At 36.5% G+C, this 23,914-nt stretch overlaps 1 protein-coding gene across 10 annotated transcripts in view; it reads right to left on the bottom strand.

Moving 5' to 3' along the window:
• Window positions 1-23,914, bottom strand: part of LOC118520200 (uncharacterized) — a 98,643-nt gene that overhangs the window by 18,289 nt on the left and 56,440 nt on the right. For 4 of the 10 annotated variants that reach the window (XM_078063298.1, XM_078063297.1, XM_078063295.1 and 1 more), the window contains one exon: window positions 2,802-2,890. Coding sequence is in view for 6 of the 10 variants with exons in the window: in XM_078063300.1 (XP_077919426.1) it covers window positions 10,132-11,156; window positions 23,687-23,785 (1,124 nt within the window). In the remaining 4 variants the exon portion in view is untranslated. Of the gene's footprint in view, window positions 1-2,801; window positions 2,891-9,088; window positions 11,157-23,686; window positions 23,786-23,914 lie in introns of those variants that run through there. The other 6 variants (XM_078063300.1, XM_078063299.1, XM_078063303.1 and 3 more) reach the window with 5 other exon arrangements.

The raw sequence follows: 23,914 nt of genomic DNA, 5'->3' as shown, positions 1-23,914 counted from the left end.
ATAAAGTTGTTGCAAACACTGAATTAGCAAACCATTGCTCCTAAAGGAAATACGGGGTTTCCTGCAAACATCTGATGACATTTTCTTCAACCAATCAATACATACCTGGTTTTGGGCGCCTGGGTGGCTCAGTTGGTTAAGCGACTGCCTTCGGCTCAGGTCATGATCCTGGAGTCCCAGGATCGAGTCCCGCATCAGGCTCCCTGCTTAGCAGGGAGTCTGCTTCTCCTTCTGACCCTCCCCCCTCTCATGCTCTCTCTATCTCATTCTCTCTCTCAATAAATAAATAAAAAATCTTTAAAAAAAAAAATACATACCTGGTTTTATGTGTTTCTACTTGAAGACACAGTTGAGAGACCTGGGTGGCTCAGTCATTTAAGCATCTGCCTTCAGCTCAGGTCATGATCCCACGGTCCTGGGATCAAGTCCTGCATCAGGCTCCTTGCTCAGCAGGAAGCCTGCTTCTCCCTCTGCCTGCCACTTCCCCAGCTTGTGCTCTCTCTCTCTCTGACAAATAAATAAAATCCTTTAAAAAAAATAAAGACACAGTTTATGTATAGTTGATTCATCAACATTGGACTCATGGCCAAAAGCACTATAGCTCATGCCTGAATAAAGTTGATCTAATACATGTATTTTCTCTGTAAGGCACATCACAGACTTGTGCTTAGGAACACTAGGCAGCACTTCAGCACTATGCTTTGGGGTCATTTGAAACAGCAAAATCACCAATAAAAAGCACAAAATGAAAAAAAAAAAACCCATGGTACTAAAGAGACTGAAAAGAACACTTATTTTTTTTTTTTTTAAGATTTTATTTATTTGACAGAGAGAGACACAGTGAGAGAGGGAACACAAGCAGGGGGAGTGGGAGAGGGAGAAGCAGGCTCCCCGCCGACCAGGGAGCCCGATGCGATCCCAGGACTCCGGGATCATGACCTGAGCCGAAGGCAGATGCTTAATGACTGAGCCACCCAGGCACCCCCAAAAGAACACTTATTTACGGTATAAGAGCTGAAACAAGAAAGCGGAGGGTTACCTTATTTGACGTCAGCTGAGAACATGTGTGTCAAGGGACTCATTTTTCATTTTTCTTCACATGTCCATGAATGAACACAAAAGTGCTGCAGGTACTGACTTTGGGATCACAAATAAAATTTTAGCACATAGGTAGGTTTGCAAATATGGAATGCACAAATAATGAGGATCAACCAATTTACTACTTGGCCCTTTACAGAAAAAGCTTGCCAGCCCCTGTTTTAGAATATATCCCTCTTAGTTATAAAATTAGAATATTTAAAAACTACTTGAAGTAATTCCATTCCTGTGCCATCAATAATTTCTCTAATTGACTGTAACATATTAAATAAATTAAAATATGGGCTCCTGGGTGGCTCAGTTGGTTTTGGTTGGGTGGCCGACTCTTGGTTTTGGTTCAGGTCATGATCTTGGGTGGGCTCCCGGCTCCAGGGGGAGTCTGCTTGAGGATTCTCTCTCCACTCCCTCTGCTCCTCCCCCTGTTCACTCTCTCTGTCGTTCTCTCAAATGAACAAATAGATCTAAAAAAACCTTGTAAATAAAAATCCACAAATGAGAAAAAATGGTGTGAAAAAGGAAAGCTCTTCTTTATAGAATGTCAGCTATTAAGTTTGATTTTACATGATTATGAACTCAGTTTCAAATATATTTATGATATTTGGTTTTGAAGAGGTATTTTTACAGTATGGTGTTTTCCTTTAAGTTCATGTCCATTTCTATTATATTCTCTCATGCCAGCTATCACCTGCATTTAAATAAAACAGCAACATCATTAGAATGACATCTTGGCATGAAAGCTAGCTATTGGTGAGGTAATAGAACACAATTTATCAGGCAACACTGAATTTTCTTTGAAGTCAGGCTCTTTCTGATTTCTTCCAGTGCTTCATGTTTGCCTTCCCTGCTAGTGACCAACTCTTTTGCTTCTTTACACAGCCTTGACACTCAGTGCCACTTGCACTGGTAGAAACAAGGTGCCCAGGGAATAGCTTTTCCAAAGCCGAGCAAAAGTTGGGTGAATGAATTCTAATTACAGAAGCAGTGTTGGTAGCTTGTGTGCACCCTCAAATGCATTACTACTGGGGTGCTGGCTTAAGCCTGTATGGTTGCTGGGTACCTGTCCAGGGAGGGAGGGTGCTGCTGCATTGCTCACTCCTTAGGTGTAGATTGCCTGGACCAAAACTCATACTTGCTTACCAAAGGGTTCTACACCCAATTCCAATGTGTTTGTCAGAGAGGGGAGGTTCCCCACACCACCAAGCAATTCTTGGGAACCAGCTGGGGATCCTACAATTCAACTCAATTCTGAAGCTGTCTACATGGAGACAGCATCAGAACTCACAGTTTAAAAGCTCTGTCCTACAAGAATTCCCCCAACTACTTCAGACGCCAGTCACAAGTCCAAGTTATCACCTGTTCTTGTGACCAACTGCTATATATTTGAGGTTCCAGTGACTTCCTCCTTGGGTTCAATTAATTTGCTAGAGTGGCTCGCAGAACTCACAGAAACATTTTACTTACTTGAGTACCAGTTTATTATAAAAAGCTATAACTCAGGAACAGACAGATGGAAGGGAAGCATACGGCTTCTAAAGCATAGACCCTAATCCTTAGGTGTTCCAAAAGTCACCTTATTAACCCATCAAAAGACACCTTGATTGTTCTCATAACAGGAAATTCCAATTGTTTTAGGAGCTTTGTGCCAAAAACAAGAGGAAGACCAATTATATATTTCTTATTATAAATCACAATATCACACTTACATCATCGCTGTCATGAGCAGGTGGGCTTCTGAATGTACAGAGCTTCTCAGTAGTGGCAGGCCAAGGCGTTCTCTTAATGACTTCAAAGCCTATGAGAAATTGCAAATGTATTTGTATCTTTACAACGATGTATTCATATATTATTTAATACAGTGACAGAAAGCAATAAAAAATAGTTAAACATAGCAATGGAAAAAGGGTATGAACAGGCAGTTAATCAAAGAAAAAATATATTGTTAATAAGCATACAAATTTAATCAAGTTAGTGAGAAGAATGATCTCGAAAGAAGTGTGATTTTAAATGAATTCTTTTGGGGCACCTGGGTGGCTCAGTTGGATAAGCTTCCAGCTCTTGATTTCGGCTCAGGTCATGATCTCAGGGTTGTGAGATTGAGCCTGGCATTGGGTTCCATGCCTGCTTGGGATTCTCTCTCTTCCTCTCCCACTGCCTCTCTGCCCCTGCCCCCCACCCCCAACTTGTGCTCTTGCTCGGGCTCTCTCTCTCAAAAAACCATGAATAAAATAAAATGAACTCATTTAAATTAGGCAGAGAAAATTTTAAAAGATAAATATCAGGATAGGCATGGAAGTAGAAAACAAGTTATGCTCATGAGGGCAGTTTAGTAACATATATCAAAGACCACAGATTCAACTTTTAGAAGTTATTTTAAGGAAATAGTGAAGTAAATGCCCACAAATATGTGTGAATGCTTGTTCACTATGGGATGGTAATAATCTTGGAAGTAGTACATTAATAGGGCAGTAGTTAAATTTGGGGGTTTCATGTGTATGCTATTAATCTAGACAAAATATACTATTATAGACTGGTTAAATATGAGTGATATATAAGTACATATTATTATTTCCAGATTTAGAATGTGCACACTGCCTGGATCAGCATGACCTTTAGTATTGTTCTCAAGGAAAAATGTACTTCCTAGACATCCACAATAAAAGACAAAAATAATCTATTTGATATGCTCTACAGAATCTATTCAAGTAATCACTGTGACTACAACATGAAAAAGAAAGTGAAATAGGTATAAATACTGTGAGACACCATATCGGTCTCCCTGCTCAGCAGGAAGCCTGCTTCTCTCTCTCCCTCTACCCCTCCCCCCTGCTCATGTCTCTCTCTCTAATAAATAAATAAAATCTTAAAAAAAATACTGTTCGACAGATACTACTTTATCCACAGATTATAAAGATCAAAAGAATCTATCATTTTATAATCAATACCCTAATAAGAGATATTAAATGCTCAGCTATTACTAGCATATTTTAAGTATTGTGAAGTATTATATCATAAAGATATTACAGGAAGAGGAGATGAAAAGTTGTCAAAGACATTTTGAGACATACGTGTATTAATATTCACTCAAGGTCAATTCAGTGTGAACTCATTTTGAAATACTCAGTATTTAAGTTGAATAAAATTCAAAATATAATCTCAATTAGTTTCTTATTGGAAATGGATAAAATAAAAAATTCTAATAAAGAATCATTTGTCTTTATTTCCAAATAAAACCAACATATTAATAATATATATAACTCTATTTCCAAGTAATAAGTTACTAAAAAGTATAAGTTAAAGATCGCTGTAAAAGCACAGAAATAGATCTGAGGCTATGAGCATTTAATATATGATAAAAGTATTTTAATCTAGTAGGAGAAAGAGGGATAGTTCAGTAGTTGGTTGTGGCATAATTGGGCTTATTTCTGAATGGAAACAGAGCTGACATCCTGTATCACACCATATACAATAATGAATTCCAGATGGATTAAAATGTTAAAATCTCTGTGTGTGTATATACACCCACATATATGAAAAACTGCACACTCTATTCCTTTATCCTCTTCCCTCCAAAAGTTTCTATAAGCAATACCTTCCTAAGAAACAGAAAACATTGGAAATGGTTTGGGAAACCTATTTTATAGAAATGAAATAGAGAAGAATATAAAGTAGGAATGTTTATTGAAGCACTACTTTTAAGTGGCAAAGAGGAAACAGTCTGAAATATCGAAGTTGGGGAATAGTTGAATAGGTATTGGTGTAAGCATACTTGGGTATGCAATATAATGTAACCATTCTAAAAACTAAGTTAAGGGGCACGTGGGTGGCTCAGTTGGTTAAGTGTCTGCCTGTGGCTCAGGTCATGATCCCAGGGTCCTGGGATCAAGCCCAGTATCCGGCTCCCTGCTCAGTGGAGTGGGGAGCCTGCTTCTCCCTCTCCCTCTGCCCTCCCCCCACTTGTGTTCTCTCTCCCACACTCTGCTCTCTCTCTCAAATAAATAAATAATCTCAAAAAAATAAAAATAAGAACTAAGTTAAATCATCATTTACTGACCAGGAAAATTCAAAATGCAGTTGAATTTAAAAAGCAAATTACAGAGAAATGTATAAGGTATCATCCATTTTTGGGGTAAAAATATACTAAAATAAATTAGTTGTGTTAATGTTTAAGTATAAAGAAATATATGGGGGATATACACAAGGTTCAAAAATTACTCAGAAGGAAATGGACAGAGGGGAAGGGAGTGAGAAATAATGGAGGACAGATTTTTTTGTTTATTGGTATTACTTCATTGGTTTGGGTGCAAATGCATTATCTCTGTAATTTTTTTTTTTAAAGATTTTATTTGACAGAGAGAGACACAGCGAGAGAGGGAACACAAGCAGGGGGAGTTGGAGAGGGAAAAGCAGGCCTCCCACGGAGCAGGGAGCCCGATGCAGGGCTCGATCCCAGGACCCTGGGATCATGACCTGAGCTGAAGGCAGACGCTTAACGACTGAGCTACCCAGGCGCCCCTATCTCTGTACTTTTTTTTTTTTTTTTTTTTTAAAGATTTTATTTATTTATTTGAGAGAGAGAGAGAGCATGAGGGGGGAGGGTCAGAGGGAGAAGCAGACTCCTCGCAGAGCAAGGAGCCCGATGCGGGACTCGATCCCGGGACTCCAGGATCATGACCTGAGCCGAAGGCAGTCGCTTAACCAACTGAGCCACCCAGGCGCCCTATCTCTGTACTTTTTGATGAGAAACTTAACAAATAACAAATAACTTAAAATAGGCTTATAAAATAATATAAAATTTCATTTAGCAGTCCTTGTTTTGATAGTAATGCAAAATATTTGAACAAAATATCCTGTTTTTACTAATTCTCTTATTTGCTCTACTTTTCTTTCTTTTAAAAGATTTTTAAATTTAGAGAGAGAGAGAGCACATACAAGCGGGGAGAGGGGCAGAGGAAGAGAGAGAATCCCAAGCAAACTCCACACTGAGTGTGAAGCCCACTGTGGGGCTTGATCTCACAACCTTGAGATCGTGACCTGAGCTGAAATCAAGAGTTGGACGCTCAACTAATGAGCCACTCAGGGGTCCCCACTCCACTTTTCTTTTTTTTTTTTTTAAAGATTTTATTTATTTGACAGAGAGAGACACAGCGAGAGAGGGAACACAAGCAGGGGGAGTGGGAGAGGGAGAAGCAGGCTTCCCGCTGAGCAGGGAGCCCGATGCAGGGCTTGATCCCAGGACCCCGGGATCATGACCTGAGCCGAAGGCAGACGCTTAACGACTGAGCCACCCAGGCGCCCCCGCACTCCACTTTTCTTAAATTGATTATAAAATATTTTACGAGCATACGCCTGTAACAAAATAACTCAATGTTTTTAAAAAATCAAAACCCTCTAATATGGGATCTAAGAAAAAAGGAAGTGGGGAATGGAAGGACAGACCTGTAACTTTGGATATTATATGGGATTTTCCTTCCAAGAATGGTATCTATCCAATGCAGGAAGTTGCTGCTAAGCATGAAAATTGAGGCATAGAAAAGATCTATTTCAAAACACTAACCTAACCTAAACAAAGTTAAGATGTGGGACATTTTCTTAACTTCAGATTTCTTAATCTAGGACTTTTGGTAGGCTTCCACACTCTAATGATAGAGTTAAGTAGTTCCTGCAGAAATAGTATGGCTCACAGGGCTAAAATATTTACTATCTGGCCATTATGGAAAGGCTGCTAACCTTTCATCTAGAACACAATACATAATTCCAGTGACATTTTTGTTGCTAGTGCAAAACTGTGATGGTCAGGCTAGTTTTCCTCTTCAAAGGTTAACTATTTTTCAAAATGTATATATATATATATATATACATTTATATATATATATAAATATAAAATATCTCAACAATGGGATATGCAACATATAAAATATATCCAATTTTTAAACTTGATATGATGCTTAGAATAAAGAACTACATGTAGAAAATATTGGGGCTGAATCAAGTCCTTTAAAAAAAATCCTTACATTTGGAGCTTAGTTACTCTATCCCTGGAAATATATATATTTTTTATATTTATTTGACAGAGAGACACAGCAAGAAAGGGAACAAAAGCAGGGGGAGTGGGAGAGGGATGAAGCAGGCCTCCCGCTGAGCAGGGAGCCCGATGTTGATCCCAGGACTCTGGGATCATGACCTGAGCCAAAGGCAGGTGCCTAATGACTGAGCCACCCAGGCGCCCCTACCCCTGGAAATATTTTAATCTAAACCTGTTCACATCTAAGAAATTCTGGGTAAATTATCTTATTTTGTACCATTCCTTCATTTCCTTAAATTTCCTTGGGACCAAGGAGTTTACACTATTAAAAACTCACTGCTCTAGTCTCCAGAATAAAAGTAACTCATGGGCTGTTTGTGCAGTCCATATGTCTCCTTTGGCCCTCATGGTGTCCTTAAATAAAAATCTGAACTACCACTTAAAAATCAAGAGCTATTGGGCCGCCTGGGTGGCTCCGTTGGTTAAGCGTCTGCCTTTGGCTCAGGTCATGATCCCGGGGTCCTGGGATCAAGCCCCACATCAGGTTCCCAGCTCAGCAGGGAGCCAGCTTCTCCCTCTTCGTCTGCTCCTCCCCCCACCTCCCATTCATGCTCTCTCAAAATAAATATTTTTTAAAAAATCAAGAGCTATCACACACTAACAAAATAAATAAATAAAATATCTGGATTCTCTCAAAAAATCATTAGAGCTGGCAAAATGGGGCCTGTGTTTCCTCACATCCGTTAGCTGGAACTGGGCACTGGATATTATCCTCTATAGTTTGCTAGTTTCTTTAGTATGCTTGCATGTATCTTCATGGATGACACCAAAAAATAGCTTTCCTTTTTGGGTGTCCTAAGATTGTTCTAACATCAAGATTATATCTGAGTATGTTACGAGATGTCTAGGGGCACTTGGTGGTTAGGTGTCCAAGTCTAGATTTCAGCTGAGGTCATGATCTCAGGGTTGTTAGATCGCGCCCCAAGTCAGGCTTGCACTGGGTGTGGAGCCTGTTTGAAATTCTTTCTCTCTCTCTCTCCCTCTGCCCATCTCCCCATCTCTCTCTCTCTAAAAAAAAAACCAGTTGATAATGTTTTGCCTGAAATTTGGTTTGGTGCTTCATTAGTAGTAATAGTTACTATATCACACTAAAGTTCCCCTTTTCTGTGTTTTTATAAATCTTCCAAGAGTTCTCTGAGACAATGCTGTAATTTTTATTTTCCTAAAAAATAATTCAGGTTTTCAAATGTATCAGAAAGAAGCATTGTATTTAACATTTTATTTATTTTTATTATTTATTTAAAAAAATTTAAAAATTTTATTCATTCATTTGAGAGACAGAGAGAGAGCAGTGGCGGGGGGAGAGGCAGAGGGAGAAGCAGATTCCCTGCTGAGCTAGGAGTCCAATGTGGGGCTCAATCCCAGGACCCAGCAATGCTTAACCATCTGAGCCACCCAGGTGCCCCTTTTATTTTTAGTTTTTTTTTAAAGATTTTAAGTAATCTCTACACCCAACTTGGGGCTTGAACTCACAACCCTAAGACCAAGAGTTGCACGCTCCACTAAGCCAGCCAGGCACCCCTAATATAACATTTTAAATCAGTAACTCTAAAGTTTCTCTTTGTGTATTTATCCATTTTTCAAACATGATTGTTTGTCTTTTCATACTTTTCCATCAGTTTCACAATGGTTTGTCTATATTTTTATTTGTTTTTATGTTAGGTATTATATGATGTAGTAAAAAGGATGCCAGTCTGAGTGAAGTCCTTCGCACATGGTACACACATTACTTTCCCCACCAACACGTAGGATTATTTCATGTTCCATATGAAAGAAGTCACGATGGAAAATTTTCTGAATTCATTACCCTGAGTGGTGTCTTTTTTCAACTGTATGTCCTGCCTGATGTTCAGCAAATTCTGCAGAAACTGTTGTTTTTCAACAAATAACACTAATGACAACGATGAATAAAATAATGACCAACATTCAGTGAGTATTTATTATATGACAGGCACAATTCTAAGCAGTTTATGTGTCTTAATTTATTTGATCCTCACACAAAATTTTGAGGTAGGTATTATAATTATCCCCATTTTATAATTTCTACTGAGACAAATATGTATAAAAACATAGAAAAATGCTTAAGAAGGATAAATACTAAACAGATAATGACTATCCTTCAGAATGGGAAATGGGTACAAGGACGGTAGTCGTATGTTTGCCTTATTTGCAATGTTTAAATCTTTTAAAAGGAAAATATGTTCATGCATTATTTCTGCAATTAAAATACATGATACAAAGATATGCCTAGGGAGAATTTTCATCAGGAAACTGTGAATAATGGCAAAAACTCTGGAAAACTACAATTTCATTCAATAGGAATTTGATAAAATGATATCACACATCCTTATATTGCAACATAAGGAAACACCAGGAAGCAATGAAAGGATCTCTATTTACTGTGTTAAGTTTTTCATCACTGTTTTTACAAGAAGAAAGCCTATGTTTTGTAAATAACAAAAAGAATAAGCCATCTTTGAATAAAGAGATCACTTCTTTCAAGTTTTAAAGGTGTTTTACAAACTGTGATGTAAAGAAATTGGACTTTACAGTCACATAAATTTAAGATGGGTTAAAATACTAAGAATATAGCACTATAGACAAATTAGGGGGGAAATGAAAATTAGGATTATATTTCACATGAATTCTGAGGTTTAAAATAAGGTTAAAAAGGTGTCAAAAGTGCTATGATTTTCAGTATTTGCTAGCTTGAATTATCTAATGTCAAAAGAAATATATGCTTTTATTAAAGGGCTTCCAAAATATATTCTACTCATAGGGTGTTTCTCCTACATGATTTTTCTCAGGTTGAATAGGCTAGAATCAACAAAGAAGATGTTTTCACATTATTCTATTTAAAGGGATTATTATCAAGGTAAATTCTCTAATGTTGAATAGTTTTGAGCTGTAATTAAAAGCCTTCCTACAGATTTCATATATTCTATGGTTTATCACCAGTACAAATTTTGATGTTGAATAAGTTGTGAGCCATAATTAAAGGTCTTTCCACATTCCCTATATTCATAGGGTTTCTCACCACTATGAATTCTATGATGACTAATAAGTTGTGAACTCTGAGAATAGGCTTTCCCACATATCTTACATTCATAGGGCTTCTCACCAGTATGAATTCTCTGATGTCGAGTAAGGTCTGAACCAGAACGAAAAGCCTTCTCGCATTCCTTACATTCATAGGGTTTCTCACCTGTATGAATTCTCTGATGTTTAATAAGTTGTGAGCTCTGACTAAAGGCATTGCCACATTCTTTACATTCATAGGGTTTCTCCCCTGTATGAATTCTCTGATGTTGAGTAAAGTTTGAGCCACTACTAAAAGCCTTCCCACATTCTTTACATTCATAGGGCTTTTCACCAGTGTGAATTCTCTGATGTCGAGTGAAGTTTGAGCCACTACTAAAGGCCTTTCCACATTCCTTACATTCATAGGGTTTCTCACCAGTGTGAATTCTGTGATGTCGAGTAAGGTCTGAACCACAAATAAATGTTTTCCCACATTCCTTACATTCAAAGGGTTTCTTGCCAGTATGAATTTTCTGATGATGACTGAGTCTTGAGGGATGTCTAAAGGCCTTTCCACATTCCTTACATTCATAGGGTTTCTCAATGGTATGAATTATCTGATGTGTACTAAGTTGTGAGTCATGTCTAAAGGTTTTCCTATATTCCTTAGTTGCACAGTATTTCTCTTTATTATTAATGATTTGCTGTAATGTAAAGGATGGATGCTGACTGAAAGTGGGCATGCCTTCATGGGTGAATATCAGTTGACTGAAGTGTCCCTCCTGAGAGCCATGTTGTTTCTCAAACTGGCCATTACATTCCCAATCATCTCTGAAACTAGAGCACTGAAGGTCATGTCTTGTAAGTCTTTCCATTATCTCCCACTGCGCTGACTCTATTTCATAAATTTCCTTCTTCAGAAATAATTTCTTGGTCTCACATCTTGATTCCAGGACTGAAAGAAAATATGAAAGTAATCACTCACATTTTTCTTGTTTGGGAGAAATAAAACTTCAATAAAAATGGAAGAATTAAACTGAACTTTAAAAAAATAGACAAGAAAAGAGCGAGAACAGATCATATATTAAGATGAGGGCAGTAATAAGCTATTGGTTTCCAAACATTGCTATGGATCAGAATTACTTAGGGGAACTTGCTGAACATAAAGATGACTTAAGTCTTATCTCCCTTGTTACAAAATGACTCTAATCATAAATACACATATAAAATCTCACAGCATATGCACACACAGCTATAAGAGCATCCCACAGATGAACTGTAAAATAAGGGAAATGATCATACCTACTTAAAAGAGTTCTTATCAGGATTAAATGAGTATGTCTAAGAAAAAATTCCCAGGCTTTGGCATACTTGGCCTGCAGCACTGCAACAATTTTTATAAGTAAAGATTTATTGGAAAACAGCTACACTTACTTGTTTACATATTGTCTATGACTGCTTTTAAGCTACAATGGCAGAAGTGAGTAGTTGTAACAGAGAACACATTGACTGCAAACTTAAAAATATTTATTACCTGGCCCTTTAGGAAAATGTTGCCAGCCCCTGGTTAGATCTATGTTGTCCATTACAGTAGCCATGAGCATATGTGTGTATTTAAATTTAACATAATTAAAATTAAATAAAAATCAAATTTAATTCCTCAGTGGCACTATCCACATTTCCACTGGCCAATTGTGGCTAATGACTACCATGTTGGAAATGACAAACTTAGGATATTTCCATCATCACTGAAAGTTCTATTGGATAGCACTGGTCTAGATTCTGCAACTGGAGGCCCAGGGTCTCTTTAACAAATGATAAGGAAATAGAGGGTGGCAATCTAGATGGGAGAATGAATGAATCTAGTGTGAGTGTTAGATAGCGAGGGTTCTTTTGTGGCTAAATATGGAATATGTTTGGGGTTTGATGAAAATACTTTTTGGCTTGGAATTCTGTGATGCTGATCTTAGAAGAGAAAAGGACTTAACAGGTACATAAGCATTATGATAGCGATGACCAACTGACAGGAAGGGTATTTGTAGGTTTAATGAGAAGGAAGAGACTATAAAAGCAGTGTTCTGTGCTACTGGAAGTTCAGAGTTACCAGATTCAGTCATGAATTTTGAACTCACACTCAGGTTAATTACAAGCTTTGTTTTCTTGGCCAAAGTAGTTCCTTTTTCTGAGCCCTCAATTCTCTGTTTATATAACAGAAGTAATAACTCTTATAATCATTGTGAGGATTATAAATAATATATAAAAAGTATTTGGCATAAAATAAGTGTTTAGTATTTGAGAGATAATACGAAAGAATCTCTATACAAAAATGGGGATATTAGGCAGTGAAGTGTTTTGAAGACCACACTATGGACCCAGTGGGAAAGCCTCAAACCAAAAAAGTGAAAATCATTCGAGTACCATCGTCTCTTTCTCTCATATAATTATTCAGCAAATACCTCCTAATCTTTGCCCCTAAATATATCTTGAAACTCTTCTTCCTATCTTTAATAAAATATCTAATACATCTCTTGAACCATCAGGACAGCCTCTTTCTTTCCTAGTTTCCCCACTTGAGGTTTGCAATCTTACATCCATCCCTTATATTTCTCTTACAATAAAAGCCAAACTGCTGAACATGGTCTACAAAGCTCTGAATGACCTAGTTACTGCCTGCCTCTTCAAACACATCTCAAGCTATGCTCCCTTTTGGTTGCTAGGCTCCATCCATGCTGGCCCTATTTTGCAGTTCTTCAAATGATCCCAGTTTTTAGTCCCTTTCCAAATCTCTAAAGGTCATACTTTTTGAGGCCTTCCCTGACTCCATGACCAAATTATACCCTCCCTGTAATTACACTTTTAGCACTCTGTTCTCTTCCTTAACAGGATTTTCAGAATTTGTAATTACATATTTATTCAGGTTCACTTAATATCTTTTCCCCTGAATAGGTGTTAAGGTTCTTGTATTTACTTCATTTTAAAAGTAAAATGTCTATTGTCTTCATCAATGTGTATCCAATTCTAAGCACAGTATCTGATACATACTGGAAGATCAACAAATATTTATTAACTGACTCAATTAGCAAGTATTTGAATATATACTCCTTAATAAAAGATGTCTTTAAAAATTCCTCTAGAAAAAAAAGGACACACTCTTTTCAAACACCACACAGTGAATATATACATTTATTACTGTTCCTTCAAGAAGTCCCACTAAAGTGATAGTGATGAGATTAAACAAAAGAAGAAACTCCGTAAGGACAAAGAATAGGAGAGGGAAGAGCAACAACCAAATTTTGGAAGCTAGAGTAGAGGTAATGGTAATAAATAATGTGTCAACCATAAACACACTGAAACCTAGGTTGCAGATTGGTCTTACTGTACAATCTAGTTATTTCCAAGAACTGCAACCAACAGGTATCTTTGAAAGCTGGGTGCATGAGGGGCTGCAAAAAGGAAGATTAACTGAAAATCTGTAAGAAACAGACAGACCTCAGATTCTCACATCTACCCCATATAGCAGGCTGATCCCCCAGCCTGATATCCTCAGTAAACTTTCAGAATCTGGCAGTCAAGCTCATTTTATTGATTCCTAGAAAGAAAGTAGAGGATTCCATTCTGGAGAAAACCAGCCCAAAAGAGAAGACTCAGTAAGTTGTATCAGTCAATGAACTGTTCTAAGCAGATCACTCTACAGTACCTACCACCAATAAATTTACACATTCTCAGATGTAAATGAGCTCAGATCAACTTTTTACTACCACAGTTTTATATGAGCAGACAGCCTTGAGTCATTAACAATTTCAGGAAAATCTTAAACATGAGAGATTAAAATGAACAAGGAAAAAAACTCAGGAAAGAGAGACAGTGGAGAAAAATTTAAAAATTCAGAAAAAGAATGCTTCTAAAAACATAACAATCTCATAAGAGAATAATGTCAGAAAAAATATTCAAAGAACAATGAGAATTAGAACTTAATAAAATCTCACAGAAAGTATAAAAAATATGAAAAATAGAAAAAAAAATTCTAGAGCTAAGACAAGAAATTCAAGATCTGAATTATGAGTGTTCAATCATTCAAAAAATTTAATGAGCCTATACTATGTGTCAGACGTGGTGCCAGGCACTGGAAATAAAAAGTGAACATTCAAAATTTGAAACAGAGAAGATAATGGGGAATAAATAATCAAGAAAATAATACAAGAAAATCTCAGAGATTTTGTTTCTAGAATGAAATGTCTCAGTGAGTGCCCAAATGAAAGAATAAAATCAACATCATGATACCTCAACTTGAAGTATTAGAACATTTTATAAAGAATAAATTCTAAAAGTTTCCAAAGAGATTAAACAAATCACATAAAAGAATTAAGAACCTGAATGTGTTTTAGATTTCTCAATGACACTAGATGCTAAATTTTATTTATTTTTATTTTTTATTTTTTTAAAAGATTTTATTTATTTATTTGACAGAGAGAGAGATAGCGAGAGCAGGAACACAAGTAGGGGGAGAGGGAGAAGCAGGCTTCCTGCCGAGCAGGGAGCCCGACGTGGGACTCGATCCCAGGACCCTGGGATCATGACCTGAGCTGAAGGCAGACGCTTAACGACTGAGCCACCCAGGCGCCCTAGATGCTAAATTTTAAAAATCCATGGAACAATGCCATCAAAATTTTGAAGTTAAGTTTTTCAAAATAAAATTACATCTCCAGTCAAATATCCATGAAAAATGAAGGTGAAATGAAAACATTTTCAGACATATAAGGGTTCATAAAATACACTATTTACTTTTCTTGAATACTTTCCTTGGTTGCTTTTGGGACATGTGCCTTAGAATAATGAAGGAATAAACCAAGAAAGAGGATGGCAAGAGATCCAAGAGTCAAAGTATATCAATGTATCCAAGGCATCCAAATATAGAAGCGATCAAAAGAAATTCAAAGGAGTATGGTGAAGGGAATCAATGGGATGATAATGAAGAGAAATTCTAAAATGACAGCTATGTAATAGTCTCAACTGGGACAGAAGAACAGAAGGTTAGAGGAGAAATGTCTCTTAAAAAATAAACCAGTTACCTGATGTGTCTGAAAAGAGATTAATGAGAGATACTGAGAAAACTGAGCAATTCTCAATTAAGACAAGGATTAATTGCATGGAAAAGTTCGAACAAGTCATATAGGAAGTGAAATGTGACTAGAGCTCAGCAATGAAAGACATTTTACATAGTCATTAAGTGAACAGAATAATAATTTAAAAATCATGCTACTTGGAAGATGAAGGTGTACGCTAAATCTTCAAATTCCACAGTGAAAAGTCAGTTATCACTAAAACAAGAATTCATGAAAAAAATTCTCAGAGAAAGGATAAAAATGATGACAAAAAAGTAGTAAGAATCATGGGAAGGGAGAATTATATTTAAAAAATGAGTTCTGGATGATGCAATGATGCAGATCTAACAATGAAACAAATTTTCAGGGCTGAACAAAATGCTTAGTAATCACAGAGCTCCCTTCTGTGTTGAGCAGAATTTATGAAGAGTTTTAACTGGATATATCTTGGTAGAATTTCTTAAGTTCAAAGAAAAAGAGAACTTCACAGAAGTAAAAACGTGATGAATCAGGTTGTATCTTATTCATGCATTGTGTTTGATGTTGCCCCCAACAGTTCTCTAAAGTTTTGATTTAGTTATTAGCCTTGAGCTATCAGATTTAATATGAAAATCTGGATTTCTGATTTCCTGAAAAACAACATTATCTGGAAGCACTGGGCCAGCATTCTCCTATGACAGCTGTCTTCTAGACTTAACAAGTGCTTACTCCTTTAAGATGGTATAAATTCTCTCATTAGCCAGTCTCCCCACTACTGCCTGGTCCCACAGGGACCCTCAGGTGAGTCTCAGTTTACAGTATTGCTTTTCTTAATTTCACCTTCATTCCTGAAACATTTTTGCTGGATTTGGAATTCTGGGTTAACAGTTCTTTAGCACAATAAAATATTGTTCCACTTTCTTCTGGCCTCCATGGTTTACTAAGAGAAAGAGAAATACAGTCATTCAAATAATGGTTTCCCTATATGTATTATTTTTTCTATGGTTCTCTCATTACTTTTTTGGTCATCCATTTTCAGCAATTTGATTGTGATGTGTCTGGTACAGATTTGTTTCTCGTTTGGGGTGGTTGAGCTTCTTATGTTTTATCTTTTACCAAATTTAGTAAGCCATTATTTCTTCAAATACTTTTTTCAGTCCTGAACTTTGTCCTTCTGGGACTTCAGTGACAAATGTTAAACCTCTATTGTCGTCTCCCATGTGCCTGAGGCTACATTCTTAAATTTTTAAGTTTTTAATCTTTATTCTCTGCTATTTATGTGAACTAATTTCTTTTGACTTACCTTCAAGTTCATTAACTTCTCCATTATTTCCATTCTATCGAGCTTATCCAGTAAGTTTAAAAAATTTTGGCCACCGTATTTTTCAGTTCTAAAATTTCCATGTTTCTTTTTATATCTTCTATATTTTAATTGGATTTTTTGCTATGGAGTTTATGAGTTCTGCATATATCTTTTATTTTTTTTAAAGATTTTATTTATGTGACACAGAGAGACACAGCGAGAGAGGGAACACAAGCAGGGGGAGTGGGAGAGGGAGAAGCAGGCTTCCCGCGGAGCAGGGAGCCCAATGCGGGGCTCGATCCCAGGACCCTGGGATCATGACCTGAGCCGAAGGCAGACGCTTAACCACTGAGCCACCCAGGCGCCCCCTGCATATATATTTTAGATATTACCCCCTTATCAAGATATATGATCTGCAAACATTCTGTCCCATTCTGAAGGTTGCCTTTTAATTTTGTTGACAGTTTCCTTTGCCGTGCAGATTTTGGGTTTGATGTGGTCCCACTTATTTTTGCTTTTGTTGTCTTTGCTTTTGATGTCAAATTCAAAAATAATCACCACCAAGGCTGATATCAAGGATCTAGGAGCTTACTGCCTACATTTCCTTCCAGGAGTTTTGTGGTTTCAAGTCTTATGTTCAGGTCCTTAATCCATTTTGAGCTGATTTTTGTGTATGGTGTAAGGTAGAGGTCTATTTTCATTCTTTTGCATGTGGCTCTCCAGTTTCCTCAACACCATTTATTGGAGATTGTCCTTTCCCCACTGTATATTCTTGGCTCCTTTGTCATAAATTAATTAACCATATGTGTGTTCGTTTATTTCTAGGCTATTTGGTTCCATCGATTGATGTGTCTGTTTTTATGCCAATACCATACTGTTTTGGTTTTGATAGCTTTTAATAAATAGTCTGAAATCAGGAAGTGTGATGCCTCCAGCTTTGTTCTTTCTCAAGATTGTTTTGGCTATTTGGTTCTTTTGTGGTTCTACACAAATTTATGATTGTTCTATTTCTCTGAAAATTGCCACTGGAATTTTGATAGGGATTTCACTGAATCTGTAACTTGCTTTGGGTAGTATGGACATTTTAACAATGTTAATTCTTTGAATCCATGAACACAAATATCTATTTATTTGTGTCTTTTCAATTTCTTTCATCAGTGTCATAGTTTTCAGTGTTCTTTCACCTCTTTGATTAAATTTATTCCTAGATATTTTATTCTTTTTGATGTAATTGTAAGTGGGATTATCTTAATTTCTCTGAGTATTAATTATTAGAACATAGAAATGCAACTGGTTTTTGTATATTGATTTTGTACCCTGGGCCTTCATTGAATTCATTTATTAATTTTAACAGTTTCTTGGTGGAGTCTTTAGAGTTTTCCATATAAATATTATGTCATCTGCAAATAGAGAAAGTTTTACTTCTTCCTTTCTAAATTAGGTGCCTTTTCTTTTTCTTGCCTAATTATTCTGGCTAAGACTTCTGGTACTATGTTAATAAAAGTGGTGAGAGGAGGCACCCTTATCTTATTCCTGATCTTAGAAGAAAAGCTTTCAGTTGAGTATGTTGGATGTGGACTTGTCATATATGGCCTTTATTATGTTGAGGTACATTCCCTCTACACCCACTTTGTTGAGAGTTTTATTCATGGATGCATGTTGAAAAAAAAAACACATATATTTTTTTTGAGAGAGAGTGGGGGAGGGGCAAAGGGAGAGGGAGAGAGAAAATCTTAAGCAGGGAGCCAGATGTAGGGCTAATCTCACAGCTCTGAGATCATGATTTCAGCTGAAATCAAGAGTCAGACGCTTAACCAACTGAGCCACTCAGGTACCCCCCGAAAAACATTTTTTTAAAAGTTTTTATTTATTTGAGAGAGAGTGAGAGAGAGAGCGAGAGCATGAGCAGGGAGGATGGGCAGAGGGAGAGGGAGAAGCAGGCTCCCCACTGAGCAGGGAGCCCCGTGCGGGACTTGATCCCAGGACCCCAAGATCATGACCTGAGCCAAAGGCAGACACTTAACTGACTGAGCCACCCAGGTGCCCCCCCAAAAACATTTTTAATGAAACTTTACTTATAATGTAAATTTTAAAATTTATATGGAAAACAAAGTATAATCAAACATTTCTGAAGGAAAGGGTGGAGGGTTCTGTCTTGTCAGAGATCAGGACTTTTTATAAAAGTAAGACTAATTAGGACAGGGATAGATAAAAAGGCCAATGCGACAAGAGAGATATATATATACACAGAATTTTAATATATGCAGAAGGAACATGTGGATTGGTGGATCAGTGGAAAATGGATGGACTTTTCATTCAATGCGGAAAAGATAATTTGTTTTTATATGGGAAAAAATTACAACTGATCTCTACCTCAAACCATTCATAAAAATAAATTTTGGTTATGTTAATAGGGCTTTAATAAGAAAGCCAAAACATAAAAATTCTTGAAAGAAAAAATAGAGGAAAACTGCGCTAGGAAAAGGTTTTAAGATTCAAAGATATGGGGGCACTTGGCTGGTTCAGTCAGTAGAGCATGCAACTCTTGATCTCAGGGATGTGAATTTGAGCTCCACGCTGGGTGTAGAGATTACTTAATAAAATCTTCAAAAAGAAAAAAAAAAAGACCCAAAGATATGAAGCATATAGCAAAAAAAGTAGACTGTTTTATAAACTATATATAACTTAACCATTATATATATAACTTAACCACACTAACATATAGAATTACTATTCATCAAAAGACATCATAAAGTAAATAAAGAACCTACAACAGGAAAAGATGTCTACAAAATATGTTATTGACCAAAAATTAGTATCCTCAAAATATGTAAGAAATTCCTACAATCTTAGGAAAAAGACAAATGGCCTAATACAAAAATGATCAAAATGGCATTACACAGAAGGGGCAATAATGGCCAAATAAGGAAAGGCAATCATCTTTAATAGTAACAAGGAAAATTTAATTTAAAACAATAAAATAAGATTTTATACTCATCAGATTATTAAAAAATGAAAAAAAAATCTTTCAGTATCAATTATAGGGAAAGACAGTGATAGAAACACCTGGAAAATGGTTTGGTATTACCTAGTAAAAGCTCAGTAAGTATGTATGCCAAGACCCAGCAATTACATTCCTAGGTATATTTCCTAGCAAATCTCCTGCATATGCAAGTCCAGAGATTTACATGTTATTATCTTATAATTTTATGTTCATTATGTTATATATATCCTATTGTGTATACAGTTTTTTTAAAAAAGATTTATTTATTTGAGAGAGAGAGAGTGTGTGGGGAAGGGTAGAGAGGGAGAGAGAAACTTTAGCAGACTCCTCGCTGAGCCTGGAGCCAGATGAGGGGCTTGATCCAGGACCCTGAGATCATGACCCGAGCTGAAACCAAGAGTTTGACGCCTAACCGACCGTGCCACCCAAGGGCCCCTTTTGTATACAGTATTATTTATTTACTTATTTATTTATTATAAAGATTTTATTTATTTATTTGTCAGAGAGAGAGTGCGTGCACACAAGCAGGGGGAGCGGCAGGCATAGGGATACGCAGGCTCCCCACTGAGCAAGGAGCCGGAGGTGGAACTTGATCCCTGGACTCCGGGATCATGACCTGAGCCGAAGGTAGATGCTTAACCAACTGAGCCACACAGGCATCCCTACGGTTTTTGTTTTTGTTTTTTTTTTTAATAAATAACTATACTTTTTTTTTTTTAAACAAAAAACTTAATGGATAGACTGAAGAGCCAAATGGTCAATGCTGAAGTGAACTAATACAAAATAAGCCAAGAAATTCCATGTAAAGGCAGTATAAATTGAAAAAAAGGGATAAAAAGTAATAGACAGTAAGGATAATCCATATGTTCTAATGTCTAATTATAACCTCAAATAATAGAGAATATGTTCTGTTCATGGTCTTATGGTAAGCAAAGACTTCTTAAAGAGGACAAAAAAGTAAAGATAATGTGATTCTGTTTATGTAAGATTCTAAAAGAAGCTGAGGAAGAATTTCTCACTTAAGATCCAATGAGTGTGAAGCACAAAAGACTGATAAATTTGACTAAAATTAAGAACTTCTGTTCACAAAATGAAACCATAAAGAGAGCTAAAAGACATTTCAGAATGAGAGAAGGTATTTACAATTTTAGAACACTGAATGTACTTATAAGCAAAATATATAGAGAATCCTTACACATCATTAAGAAAAATAGAGACAATCCAACAGAAAGACATTTTAAAAAGACCTGAATAGGCAATTCACTAAGAAGAATTTCAAGAGACCAATAATATGAAATGTGTCAAACCATCAGTAAAAAGGGAAATGCAAACTAAAATCACACTGAACTATACTATATACTCATCAATTGGAAAAAATCCAAGCATGACAATACCATATGTTAAGAAACGTGCAATAATGAGAGTTCTCATATACGCTGGTGGGATTGTAAACTAGTAGAGGCATTAAAGAAAAGCTGAAAATTTGGCAGCTGAAGACATTATGTCTTATGATCCACTCACTTCTCTCCTAGTTCTAAAACACAGAAAATGTTCATAGTAGCTCATTGTCATGGTCAAAAACTATAAACAATCCAAATGTCAATGAACAATACAACTGTTAAACTGTGGTATATTCATATAATGAAATGAATCAAGTCTGACTACAAGCAACACTATGTATGAATCTTAAAAACAAAATGCTCAATGGCACTCTTAGATAGTAAAACTATGAAAGGACACAAAGATATTGTGGACACAAAGAGATCTGTGTTGGTAGTGCTGTAGTTCTTGACCTGGGTAATGGTTCTATGAAAGTTCATTTCATAACTGTTGGAATGTCCATCTGCAGTTTGTTACATTATTTGTGATAATCTCCAATAAGAAAAATGACAATATAGTAACTTCTGCTAGGCATATCTATCTCTGTAGGCATAAGTGGACAGATGGATAGAAACAGAAATAGAAAAAGAGGCCCTGAAATGCAAACTAACATAAATCAGAACTTATTATTCAACAGGCAGATAAAACAATGATGAATGAGCTAAATGATGACATGCTGCTAAAATGTGTGTGTGTGAGGGACGGAGGTTAATTGATTTAGACTCTCAATTTATACCTTATTGCAAAAGAAACTTAAAATGGATTTAAATGGTATAAAACAAATTACAGAAAATTTTAAAAACAACAGAATAAAATATTATAAAATTTGTAGAGGACCATTAATTTTCTAAAATCAGAAATCACAATAATCACTAAGGAGCTACAAACACATTGAAAATACATATTAAAGACGCCAACGCAAATTAAAATTAAAAAGTAAAAGCACCTTCTGGAAATGGGTAAATGGATGTTTTTATTTGATAAAGTCCATAAAAACTGACTGAAAAAATGATAGTAATAGATAAAAAGGGTAAAACTTAGTAGTGACAAAGTTAAAGACAATAACACCATTAAGATGAAAATGTCCACTCTCACTAGTATTCAATATAATGACATGAAAACCATCCAGTGTACCAAGAAATTGTAAAATTTATTAGGGATGATAATGGCATTAAAATTATGTAAGGGAAGAAAATGTCCATATATTTTAGAACTATATACTGAGATTAGCAAAGGTGAAATGACATGAAGTCTTGGATTTACTTGAAATAGTTAAACAGCCAGGGTAAAGCACTGGCCTCCTGGCTGCTCCTTGAACACAGCCAATGCACACCTGCTTCAGGGCCCCTGAATGTCTGACTTCCTCCCTCTGGAATGTTCTTCCTTCCAGTAACCACATATAATGATTTACTGCTATACTTCTTCAAGTTTCTGCCAAAATGTCACCTAATTGGAAAAGTTTCTCTTACTCCATCCTATAAAATAGCATCCTCTATCCCCTTTCTCTACTTTTTCTTTTTAGCACTTACTATTACATGACATATGTTCATTTATTTTTGTATCTCTCTCAGCATTGGAGGGTAAACTCTGGGAATAGAGATTTTGCATGTTCTATTCACTGCTGTAACATAAGTGTTGAGAATAGTGCTGGGCATAAAACAGATATTCAATAAACATATACTGAATGAATGAATGAATGTGCTGTCCTGTTTAAACTCCTGCATACCAATTCTGTTGATCACTGCCAGCTCTAAGTTCTCAATGGAGGCACAGAGCTTTTATTTCCAACATTCTATCTAAAATTAATGACAGGCACACTCAAATCTCCCTCTATGACATCTATACAGATCAATTTCTCTTCTACATCCTAATCCCTCATTTTTTCTGAGCTCCCTACTTTAACCTCTCTTATGATGGTTCTACTTTATAGAAGTTATATATAGACGTGTTGTAGTGCCCCTATTAAGCTATACATTCTTTTTTTTTTTTTTTAGATTTTATTTATTTATTTGACAGAGAAAGAGACAGCGAGAGCAGGAACACAAGCAGGGGGAGTGGGAGAGGGAGAAGCAGGCTTCCCACTAAGCAGGGAGCCAGATGTGGGGCTCGATCCCAGGACCCTGGGATCATGACCTGAGCCGAAGGCAGACGCTTAACGACTGAGCCACCCAGGCTCCCCTAAGCTATACATTCTGAAACTGCTTATTCCTTTTTTAATCTCTGCAGTATCTAGCAGAGTACCTCACACATTCAAAAATCAGTAAATGTTTGTTATAAGTATGAATGAAGCAAAGACTATATGAACTACTTTATCTAAAACACCCTAAAGAAAATAAATGTTTGGCAATACAGAATAAAAATATATTTCAGGAGAGAGTGGTGCTTTTTTAAGATTAAGTACAAAAGAGGATGAGAAGTGATGAGGAATTAGATCCAAAATATGGATAGAAAGGAATATCATTAGAGAGGGTAGAGGAGGTCACTGGCAGGTTAGAACTGGGCAAGAATAAGAGGAATTAGAAAGAAGTATAAGAGGAGAAAAGCAGGTAGAGTATGTTAAGTAAGGGGAAAAGGTAAGGTCATTTGAAAGCACATGCTGAAAAGGCTTACTTGTGTACAAGGGGCCTAAAGCTTTTACGGGGAGATTCCCAGATAGCACCTCAAAGGTGCAGTCTTTCCACTGACAACTGGGTCATTACCTGCCACGCCTCACTTACCTGGCCACTGCTCTCTTGTTAGTTCTCTGTCAACCAACCAGGGCTCTTTCCCCTGCTCCAAGAAGGAGATCACATCTGGTTTAGAAACAGAATGTCCTGCTTACAAAAGAAGTAACGAGATAAGTTTATGATGAGAATATCCCAGGATTCAAATTTAGTCCCTTCATTAAGAAGGAGTCAAAGAAAGGTATATCAGATTTATGAAACATAACAGAGGACTTGAAACTT

The sequence above is a fragment of the Halichoerus grypus genome, chromosome 15 (assembly GCF_964656455.1).
Source record: "Halichoerus grypus chromosome 15, mHalGry1.hap1.1, whole genome shotgun sequence".
Lineage (NCBI taxonomy): Eukaryota > Metazoa > Chordata > Mammalia > Carnivora > Phocidae > Halichoerus > Halichoerus grypus.
This window is presented reverse-complemented; position numbering and strand designations above follow the sequence as displayed.